The 12,404-nt window shown below is 54.2% G+C and overlaps 1 protein-coding gene across 1 annotated transcript in view; it reads left to right on the forward strand.

Moving 5' to 3' along the window:
* Positions 1-12,404, forward strand: part of LOC139252381 (collagen alpha-1(XI) chain-like) — a 185,891-nt gene that overhangs the window by 136,562 nt on the left and 36,925 nt on the right. Inside the window, exon 17 of the mRNA XM_070873364.1 lies at positions 516-569. Within this exon, the coding sequence (XP_070729465.1) occupies positions 516-569 (54 nt within the window). The remainder of the gene's footprint in view (positions 1-515; positions 570-12,404) is intronic.

Below are 12,404 nucleotides of genomic sequence, written 5' to 3' on the forward strand. Positions count from 1 at the left end.
TGTAGAAAGCAAATATCAGACTAACTACATGATTGTGAAGTGATTGGGGGAATAGTTAGTCGCGAGCTGGAGTGCCCTGAGGAGAGCTGTCGGGGCACATGGACATCGAATTCTTACAGCAATGAGATTGACTCACACAACACCAACTTCTGACAATGCTGAAATGGGAAAAAATGGACTGAATCCTAAAGAAAATGCTGGAAATGTTTCTTAATGTAATATTCTCCCCACACTGTGTGTTTCTGTGGAAAGAATACTCTCTTTGTTGGTGATATATATTTAATTTTGGATCTGGTGCGGTGAGAGTTCAGTTATTACCACGCATCAGACATAAAGTTGTCTCTGGTCAGTCTCATATTAACTGCAAGGAATCAATGACTCTATTAATGAAACAAAAAGCGCTGCTTTAAAATGTAATGTTATTTCCATTTGACAATTGTTGTGATGAGATTGAAGGTGAAATCTGTCTCCTTTTCCCATTGTGTTTAATTGAATCTCACTGTTTCATTGTGCAGGGACCTCACGGTGCAGCTGGGGCAGAAGGAAGACAAGGCGATAAAGGAGCCAAGGTAGGAAATGCAGCCCCGAGTCTTGCTGTGTCCAGATCACAAATCACAAGCGTGCAATATTCAGGCAGGCGTGAAACGTGTTAAACTCTACCCGTTCCATGTGTGTTGCCCGAAATCTCGGAAGTCTACACTGGCCAGTGAAAGGGGGACGATGATTCATGTCAGTCAGAGATCAGTATTGTCATTACCTCCAGGATCGAAGCTCAACACCATCCAGGACAAAGCAGCCGCTCGATGGACACGGTACCCACCACCTCCAACACTCACTCCCTCCACCACCTCCAACACTCACTCCCTCCACCACCTCCAACACTCACTCCCTCCACCACCTCCAACACTCACTCCCTCCCCCACCTCCAACACTCACTCCCTCCACCACCTCCAACACTCACTCCCTCCACCACCTCCAACACTCACTCCCTCCACCACCTCCAACACTCACTCCCTCCACCACCTCCAACACTCACTCCCTCCACCACCTTCAACACTCACTCCCTCCACCACCTCCAACACTCACTCCCTCCACCACCTCCAACATTCACTCCCTCCACCACCTCCAACACTCACTCCCTCCACCACCTCCAACACTCCCTCCCTCCACCACCTCCAACACTCACTCCCTCCACCACCTCCAACACTCACTCCCTCCACCACCTTCAACACTCACTCCCTCCACCACCTCCAACACTCACTCCCTCCCCCACCTCCAACACTCACTCCCTCCACCACCTCCAACACTCACTCCCTCCACCACCTCCAACACTCACTCCCTCCACCACCTCCAACACTCACTCCCTCCACCACCTCCAACACTCACTCCCTCCACCACCTCCAACACTCACTCCCTCCACCACCTCCAACACTCACTCCCTCCACCACCTCCAACACTCACTCCCTCCACCACCTCCAACACTCACTCCCTCCACCACCTCCAACACTCACTCCCTCCACCACCTCCAACACTCACTCCCTCCACCACCTCCAACAGTCACTCCCTCCACCACCTCCAACACTCACTCCCTCCACCACCTTCAACACTCACTCCCTCCACCACCTCCAACATTTACTCCCTCAACCACCTCCAACACTCACTCCCTCCACCACCTCCAACACTCACTCCCTCCACCACCTCCAACATTCACTCATTCCACCACCTCCAACACTCACTCCCTCCCCCACCTTCAACACTCACTCCCTCCACCACCTCCAACACTCACTCCCTCCACCACCTCCAACACTCACTCCCTCCACCACCTCCAACATTCACTCCCTCCACCACCTCCAACACTCACTCCCTCCACCACCTTCAACACTCACTCCCTCCACCACCTCCAACACTCACTCCCTCCACCACCTCCAACACTCACTCCCTCCACCACCTCCAACACTCACTCCCTCCACCACCTCCAACATTCACTCCCTCCACCACCTCCAACATTCACTCCCTCCACTACCTCCAACATTCACTCCCTCCACCACCTCCAACACTCACTCCCTCCACCACCTCCAACACTCACTCCCTCCACCACCTCCAACATTCACTCCCTCCACCACCTCCAACATTCACTCCCTCCACCACCTCCAACACTCACTCCCTCCACCACCTCCAACACTCACTCCCTCCACCACCTCCAACACTCACTCCCTCCACCACCTCCAACACTCACTCCCTCCACCACCTCCAACACTCACTCCCTCCACCACCTCCAACACTCACTCCCTCCACCACCTCCAACACTCACTCCCTCCACCACCTCCAACTCTCACTCCCTCCACCACCTCCAACATTCACTCCCTCCCCCACCTCCAACACTCACTCCCTCGACCACCTCCAACACTTACTCCCTCCACCACCTCCAACACTCACTCCCTCCACCACCTCCAACACTCACTCCCTCCACCACCTCCAACATTCACTCCCTCCACCACCTCCAACACTCACTCCCTCCACCACCTCCAACACTCACTCCCTCCACCACCTCCAACACTCACTCTCTCCACCACCTCCAACATTCACTCCCTCCACCACCTCCAACATTCACTCCCTCCACCACCTCCAACATTCACTCCCTCCACCACCTCCAACACTCACTCCCTCCACCACCTCCAACACTCACTCTCTCCACCACCTCCAACACTCACTCCCTCCACCACCTTCAACATTCACTCCCTCCATCACCTCCAACATTCACTCCCTCCACCACCTCCAACACTCACTCCCTCCAACACTCACTCCCTCCAGCACCTCCAACACTCACTCCCTCCACCACCTCCAACACTCACTCCCTCCACCACCTCCAACACTCACTCCCTCCACCACCTCCAACACTCACTCCCTCCACCACCTTCAACATTCACTCCCTGCACCACCGGCGCCCCCTGGCTGCAGTGTGCACCATCTACAAGATGCACTGCAGCAACTCGCCAAGGCTTCTTCGGCAGCACCTCCCAAACCCGCGACCTCTACCACCTAGAAGGACAAGGGCAGCAGGCGCACTTGTAGGGAACCATAATAGAAATAACAGGAATAAACCCAATGGGGAATTCAGGAGAAACTTCTTTACCCAGAGAGGGGTGAGAATGTGGAACTCGCTGCCACAGGGAGGGGTTGAGGTGAATAGTATCGATGTATTTAAGGGGAAGCTGGATAAACACATGAGGGAGAAAGGAATAGAAGGATATGGGGATAGGGTGAGATGGAGAGGGGTGGGAGGGGACTGGTGTGGGACATAAACCCCGGCACGGAGCGGTGGGGCATAAACCCCGGCACGGAGCGGTGGGGCATAAACCCCGGCACGGAGCGGTGGGGCATAAACCCCGGCACGGAGCGGTGGGGCATTAAACCCCGGCACGGAGCAGTGGTGCATAAACCCCGGCACGGAGCGGTGGGGCATAAACCCCGGCACGGAGCGGTGGGGCATAAACCCAGGCACGGAGCGGTGGGGCATAAACCCCAGCACGGAGCGGTGGGGCATAAACCCCGGCACGGAGCGGTGGAGCATAAACCCCGGCACAGAGCGGTGGGACATAAACCCCGGCACGGAGCGGTGGGACATAAACCCCGGCACGGAGCGGTGGGCCCAATGTGCTGTACACTCTGTAATTCTAACTTTGATCAATAGTATAGAATGGGTGATATGGAATCACGTCGATGTTATATTCCCCGCCCAATATTCCTTTGTGTTGAAGACAAGAGAAGGTAAAGTCAGCATGCAGTATAACAGGCCTGCGTTTGGATATCACCCATCTTACACCCTCACCTGATCTTACCCCCGCTGTGTGACGTTGGGAGGAAGTGTAAGAGGGATTCCCCACACCCACCTTCCACAGCTGAACGCTTTGCAGTCGCGGCTTTGAATGCAGGAAACCCGCACTAAACCTTTTATACTTTTGCTGCAAACGGGAGATTTTGGCCATCTGGAGGAAGGCAGTGGGTGAGGATAGGTCGGAGAATGGGTCCATTAATCCTCGCTTGATGAGGATTGGGGGGGGATGGGTGCAGTAATCTCGGGGCGGGGGTGAGGATTGGGGGGGATGAGGTTTGGGGGGGTGAGGATTGGGGAGGGGTGAGGATTGCAGGGGGTGAGGATTTGGGGGGTGAGGATTGGAGGGGGTGAGGATTGGGGGGGTGAGGATTGGGGAGGGGTGAGGATTGGGGGGGTGAGGATTGGAGGGGGTGAGGATTGGGGGGGTGAGGATTGGGGAGGGGTGAGGATTGGAGGGGTGAGGATTGGGGGGGTGAGGATTGGAGGGGTGAGGATTGGAGGGGTGAGGATTGGAGGGGTGAGGATTGGGGGGGTGAGGATTGGGGAGGTGAGGATTGGGGTGAGGATTGGGGGGGTGAGGATTGGGGGTGAGGATTGGAGGGGTGAGGATTGGAGGGGTGAGGATTGGGGGGGTGAGGATTGGGGTGAGGATGGGGGGGTGAGGATTGGGGGGGGTGAGGATTGGTGGGGTGAGGATTGGGGAGGTGAGGATTGGGGGTGAGGATTGGAGGGGTGAAGATTGGGGGGGTGAGGATTGGGGGAGGTGAGGATTGGGGGAGGTGAGGATTGAGGGGTGAGTATTGGGGGGGGGGTGAGGATTGGGGTGGTGAGGATTGGGGGTGATGAGGTTTGGAGGGGTGAGGATTGGGGGTGAGGATTGGGGTGGTGAGGATTGGGCGGTGAGGATTGGAGGGGTGAGGATTGGAGGGGTGAGGATTGGAGGGGTGAGGATTGGGGGGTGAGGATTGGGGGTGATGAGGTTTGGAGGGGTGAGGATTGGGGGTGAGGATTGGGTAGGTGAGGATTGGGGGGGGGTGAGGATTGGGAGGACAGTAATCTTAGAACATAAGAGCATAAGAAATAGAAGCAGGAGTAGGCCACCTGGCCCCTCGAGCCTGCTCCGCCATTCAATAAGATCATGGATGATCTGATCATGGACTCAGCTCCACTTCCCCGCCCGCTCCCCATAACCCTTTACTCCCTAATCGCTCAAAAATCTGTCTCTCTCCGCCTTAAATATATTCAATGACCCAGCCCCCACAGCTCTCTGGGGCAGAGAATTCCACAGATTTACAACCCTCTGAGAGAAGAAATTCCTCCTCATCTCAGTTTTAAATGGGCGGCCCTTTATTCTGAAACTGTGCCCCCGAATTCTAGTCTCCCCCAAGAGGGGAAACATCCTCTCTGCATCCACCGTGTCGAGCCCCCTCAGTGTCTTATATATTTTGATAAGATCACCTCTCATTCTTCTGAACTCCAATGTGTATAGGCCCAACCTACTCAACCTATCTTCATAAGACAACCCTTTCATCCCATGAATCAACCGAGTGAACCTTCTCTGAACTGTCTCCAATGCAAGTATATCCTACCTTAAATATGGAGACCAAAACTGTACGCAGTACTCCAGGTGTGGCCTCACCAATACCCTGTACAGTTGTAGCAGGACTTCTCTGCTTTTATACTCTATCCCCCTTGCAATAAAGGCCAACATTCCATTGGCCTTCCTGATCACTTGCTGTACCTGTATACTAACTTTTTGTGTTTCATGCAGAAGGACTCCCAGGTCCCTCTGTACCGCAGCACTTCGCAATTTTTCTCCATTTAAATAATAAATTACTCATGTATTTTTCCTACCAAAGTGGATAACCTCACACTTTCCCACATTATACTCCATCTGCCAAATGTTTGCTCACTCACTGAACCTGCCTATGTCCCTTTGTAGATTCTCTGGGGCTGAAATTGACTGTCCCCGAAGGGACGGTTACCGTGGGGTTTGGGCGGCCGATTGAAATAATCGCTGAGTGGCTGTGGTCGGGTGTTTCCCCCCCCCCCCGAGCAATATTCAGCTCGGGGGGAGGGGAGGGGGGCGTTGAGCGATGTGCACTCCAGCCGGAAACGGCACGGTGAAGCCGCGGTAAAGGAAGGTTTTCTGCCGTGAGCTCAGCAGCACGCGGGCCGCTGAAAGACGGCCAGGACAGCGAAATTCAGCGATGGTCAGGTCGGATTTTTCCCGACAGTGCCCCCGTGAGGTTTTCGATTCGGTGCAGGAATGTGACACCGCTGGAGATTTGCCGCGATCAGGTCCGTTTGGTAGGGAAAGAGTTTTATTAATTTTCGTGTTTTTATTTCAGATTCCATCATCCGCTGTATTTAGCTTTTGATAGAGTTTTATTAATTGTTTTGGCTCCATTAAAGCTGCTGAGTGTGCTGTCAGAGGTCTGCACATACCCCGGTACTTTTGTACAACTTTCAGGTCTGACTCTTTAGTGGAGGCCTGTGGGTTGCAGAGACCTGCTGGGCAGGGTTCACCCTGAGGATGGGGGGAGTGTTGGGAGGGGACACCTGGTCAGTGCAGGGCAGCACACAGGAGAAGGCATCGCTGTCAGCACCGTACAGACAGGCAGTGGGCAGGGCAGGCAGAGCCGTGATTCATTCATTCTGTGCCACACCAGTGTGCTCATCTTCACCGGCCCCAATCAGCATTGTGATTGGCTGCTTGGGGACAAGGGATATCCCTTGTGGCTGCTCACTCCACTGTGGAACCCCAGGACAGCACCAGAGCGTGCATACAATGACGCTCATTGTGTCACCAGGTGCATCATCGAGCAGTGTATAGGCGGCATCCTTAAACACAGGTTCCGGTGCCGAGACCCTCTGGTGCCACCTCGCAATACTCTCCTCAACGGGTCTCCATCATCGTCGTGGTCTGCAGCAAGCTGCACAACCTGGTCATCCTGAGGGGACAGCCACTGGAGGTCAAGCCAGCAGTACCACCTGAGGAGGAGGGGAGGGGGAGGAGGAGGAGGAGGAGGAGGAGGGGGAGGAGGGGGAGGAGGAGGAGGAAGGGGAGGAGGAGGAGGAGGAGGAGGAGGAGGAGGTGGAGGAGGGGGAGGAGGAGGAAGGGGAGGGGAGGAGGAGGAGGAGGGGAAGGAGGAGGAGGGGGAGGAGGAGGAGGGGGAGGGGGAGGAGGAGGAGGAAGGGGAGGAGGAGGAGGGGAGGAGGAAGAGGAAGAGGAGGAGGAGGGGGAGGAGGAAGAGGAGGAGAAGGAGGAGGGGGAGGGGGAGGAGGTGGAGGAGGGGGAGGAGGAGGAGGGGAGGAGGAAGAGGAAGAGGAGGAGGAGGAGGAGGAGAAGGAAGAGGGGGAGGGAGAGGAGGAGGGGAGGAGGAAGAGGAAGAGGAGGAGGAGGGGGAGGAGGAAGAGGAGGAGGGGGAGGAGGAAGAGGAGGAGGAGGGGGGGGAGGAAGAGGAAGAGGAGGAGGAGGAAGGAGAGGAGGGGGAGGAGGAGGAGGATGAGGGGAGGGGGAGGAGGAGGAGGTGGAGGAGGAGGGGGAGGGGGAGGAGGAGGAGGAGGAGGTGGAGGAGGGGGAGAAGGAGAGGAGGGGGAGGAGGAGGAGGAGGGGGAGGAGGAGGAGGGGGAGGAGGAGGAAGGGGAGGGGAGGAGGAGGAGCAGGATCCATGTTGCCCCAGAGCTAGGAGGCGTTGACCCACACTGTTCATCAGTGTCTCCAGCTCCCTATCAGTGACCCTGTTGTCTCTCCTGCACCTCTCACACCAGCCATCCTTCCAAACTCCTTCCCCCCTCAATACCTTGCTGCAGACCCAGGTCTTTAAAAAGGCCCGGGAGCAGTTGGCTCGTTAGAAACCCTTACCTGCCTGCTGAATTTCTCAGTGGTGATACCTCTCACATTAAGACAGCCACACCGCTGAAAACTCCACTTTGGAAGGGTTCATTAGTGCTGGAATCCATTTGTTTACTTTTGGAGCTGAATATGGGGTGGCCCAGCCACAAAAAGATTTTGGCACTAATGGCCCCAATAAGGCGGTGGGAGCACCAGCCTTCCAGCGGGACTGAATTTAGGGCATTTTGTGTCCTCCTCACAACTTGCTTTCCCATCCATCTTTATATCATCAGCAAACTTGGCTACATTACACCGGTCCCTTCATCCAAGTCATTAATATAGATTGTAAATAGTTGGGGTCCCAGCACTGATCCCTGCGGCATCCCACTAGTCACTGTTTGCCAACCGGAAAATGACCCATTTATCCCGACTCTCTGTTTTCTGTTAGTTAGACAATTCTCTATCCATGCTAATATATTACCCCCACCCCTGTGAACTTTTATCTTGTGCAGTAACCTTTTATGTGGCACCTTATTGAATGCCTTCTGGAAATCCAAATACACCACATCCACTGGTTCCCCCTTATCCACCCTGCTCGTTACATCCTCAAAGAACTCCAGCAAATTTGTCAAACGTGATTTCCCTTTCATAAAACCATGCTGACTCTGCTTGATTGAATCATGCTTTTCCAAATGTCCTGCTACTGCATCCTTAATAATGGACTCCAGCATTTTCCCAACCACAGATGTGAGGCTAACTGGTCTATAGTTTCCTGCTTTCAGTCTCTTTCCTTTTTTAAATAGGGGTGTTACATTTGTGGTTTTCCAATCTGCTGGGACCTCCCCAAAATCCAGGGAATTTTGGTAGATTACAACCAATACATCCACTATCTCTGCAGCCACTTCCTTTAAGACCCTAGGATGTAACCATCAGGTCCAGGGGACTTGTCTGTCTTTAGTCCCATTATTTTAACGAGTACTTTTTCTTTAGTGATTGTTTTATGTTCCTCCCTCCCTATAGCCTCTTAATTATTTATTATTGGGATGATTTTCGTGTATTCTACCGTGAAAACCGATACAAAATATTTGTTCAATGTCTTTGCCATTTCGCTGTTTCCATTATTCATTCCCCAGTCTCATCCTCCAGGGGACCAACATTTACTTTAGCTAATCACCTTTTTATATGCCTGTAGAAGCTCTTTATTTGTTTTTATATTTCTTGCTAGTTTACTCTCATAATCCACCTTCTCTCTATTATTTTTTAGTCATCCTTTGCTGGTTTTCAAAAATGTCCCAATCTTGGCCACATTGTATGCCTTTGTTTTTAATTTGATACCACGGATGGCTATCCCTTCTCTTACAGACTTTCCTTCTTATTGGGGTATATTTTTGTTGCGAGTTATGGAAATAGTTCCTTAAATGTCTGCCACTGTTCATCAACCGGCCCACACTTTAATCTATTTTCCCAGTCCACTTTAGCCAACTCTGCCTTCATACCTTTGTAGTCTCCTTTATTTAAGCTAAAGACACTGATTTGACATCCAACTTTCTCACCCTCCAACTAAATTTGAAATTCAACCATGTATGGCCACTCATTCCTAGAGGATCCTTTACTATGAATTAATTTATTAATCCTGTCTCATTACACAGTCCCAAATCTAAGATAGCCTGCTCCCTGGTTGGTTCCGCAACATACTGTTCTAAGAAACAATCCCAGAAACACTCTACGAACTCTTCCTCAAGGCTACCTTTGCCAATTTGATTTGTCCAATCAATATGAAGATTAAAATCGCCCATGATTATTGCTGTACCGTTGTACAAGCCTCCATTTAATCTTGATTTATACTATGTCCAACAGTGTAGCTACTGTTAGGGGGCCTATAGACTACGCCCACCAGTGACTAGGTCCCTTATTATTTCTTATTTCCATCCTACTGATTCCCCAGGACACATCTTCCTTAAAAGACCTCGATGTTGTGCTGATTGAAGGTGAGAATTGCGATGCCCCTGGGGCGATCTTGGCCAGGGGAGCGGAGGGAGATGTGACTGCAGTGCAGCGGCCTGGGTCAGTGCAGAATATTGGATTTCTAATTGCCACACATTAGGAATTCTGAGTTGGATTCTGGATAATGCGACCTCTATTAACCTCGATAAACAAGATGTAAATTGCTCTTTAATCTGCAGCGTGAATCAGTCTAGCCTCAGCAAGCGCAACAGGTTGGGGCATCTGTATCGAACGGCGGGTTTGCTTTGACCTGTGAATGTTTGATGCTTTAATACTTCACTGGGGCATCAACATATTCCCGAGCCACTGCTCGACACACCTGATGCTGAGGAAACGGTGAGAAACAGCAGTCTGCTTCGGGAAAAAGGACTGGGACCCACACTGGGACCCACGCTGGGAGACACTGGGACCCACACTGGGAGACACTGGGACCCACACTGGGAGACACTGGGACCCACACTGGGACCCACGCTGGGAGACACTGGGACCCACACTGGGAGACGCTGGGACCCACACTGGGAGACACTGGACCCACACTGGGAGACACTGGGACCCACACTGGAAGACACTGGACCCACACTGGGAGACACTGGGACCCACACTGGGAGACACTGGGACCCACACTGGGAGACACTGGGGCCCACACTGGTCCCTCACTGGGCACACACTGCGCCCACACTGGACCCACACTGGGACCCACACTGGACCAACACTGGGATCCACACTGGACCCACATTGGGATCCACACTGGATCCCAAACTGGGAGACACTGGGACACAAACTGGGGCCCACAGGGAACCACACTGGGTGACACTGGGACCCACACAGGGAACTACACTGGGACCTACACTGGGACTCACACTGGGACCCACACTGGGAGAAACTGGGACCTACACTGGTACCCACACTGGGAGATACTGGGACCCACACTGGGAGACACTGGGACCCACACGGGACCCACACTGGTACCCACACTGGGAGACACTGGGACCTACACTGGGACCCACATTGGGAGACACTGGGACCCACACTGGGACCCACAGGGACCCATATTGGAACCCACACTGGGAGATACTGGATCCACACGGGGAGCCACAATGGTTCCATACTGGGACCCACACTGGGCCCACACTGGGAGACACTGGGACCCACACTGGATCCACACTGGGAGACACTGGGACCCACACTGGATCCACACCGGGAGACACTGGGACCTACACTGGGGCAGACACTGGGAACAATACTGGGAGACACTGGGATCCACACTGCGACCCACATGGGAGACACTGGGAGACACTGAGACACACAGTGGAGCCCACTGGGACCCACACTGGGACACACAGTGGGACCCACACTGGGACCCACACTGTGAGACACTGGGACCCACACTGGGAGACACTGGGACCCACACTGGAGACACTGGGACCTACACTGGGGCAGACACTGGGAACAATACTGGGAGACACTGGGATCCACACTGCGACCCACATGGGAGACACTGAGACACACAGTGGAGCCCACTGGGACCCACACTGGGACACACAGGGACCCACACTGTGAGACACTGGGACCCACGCTGGACCCATTCTAGGACCCACACTGGGAGACAGTGGGATACACACTGAGACCCGCACTGGGAGATACAGGGACCCACATTGGGAGACACTGTGATCCACACTGGGACCCACACTGGGCCCACACTGGGACACACACTGGGGTCCACACTGGGAGACACTGGGACCCACACTGGGACCCACATTGGGAGACACTGGGATCCACACTGGGGCCCACACTGGGACCAACACTGGGACCCACGCTGGGAGACACTGGACCCACACTGGGATCCACACTGGGACCCACACTGGACCAAAACTGGGACCCACACTGGATCCACACTGGGAGACACTGAGACCCACACTGGACCCACGTTGGGACCCACAATGGATCCACAACGGAACCCACAGTGGATCCACACTGGGAGACACTGGGACCCACACCGGAACCTCACCGGGCCCACACTGGGATCCATACTGGAAACCACACTGGGAGACACTTGGACCCACACTGGGACCCACACTGGAATGCACATTGAGAGACACTAGGACTCACACTGGGACACACACTATGACTCGCGCTGGACCCACACTGGGATCCACACTGGGACCAAACTGGGAGACACTGGGACCCACACTGGGGCACACACTGGGACCCACACTGGACCAACACTGGGATCCACACTGGGCCCACATTGGGATCCACACTGGGACCCACACTGGATCCCAAACTGGGAGACACTGGGACCCACACTGGGATCCAAACTGGGGACACTGTGGCCCACAGGAATGCACACTGGGTGACTGGGACCCACATTGGATCAACACTGGGATCCACACTGGACGCACATTGGGATCCACACTGGACCCACATTGGGATCCACATTGGGACCCACACTGGACCCACACAGGTACCCACACTGGGAGACACTGGGACCCAAATTGGTACCCACACTGGGAGATACTGGATCCACACAGGAAGCCACAATGGTTCCACATTGGGACCCACACTGGGACACACACTGGGAGGCACTGGGACCCACACTGGATCCACGCTGGGAGACACTGAGACCCACACTGGACCCACGTTGGGACCCACAATGGATCCACAACGGAACCCACAGTGGATCCACACTGGGAGACACTGGGACCCACACCGGAACCTCACCGGGCC

The sequence above is a fragment of the Pristiophorus japonicus genome, unplaced genomic scaffold (assembly GCF_044704955.1).
Source record: "Pristiophorus japonicus isolate sPriJap1 unplaced genomic scaffold, sPriJap1.hap1 HAP1_SCAFFOLD_462, whole genome shotgun sequence".
Lineage (NCBI taxonomy): Eukaryota > Metazoa > Chordata > Chondrichthyes > Pristiophoridae > Pristiophorus > Pristiophorus japonicus.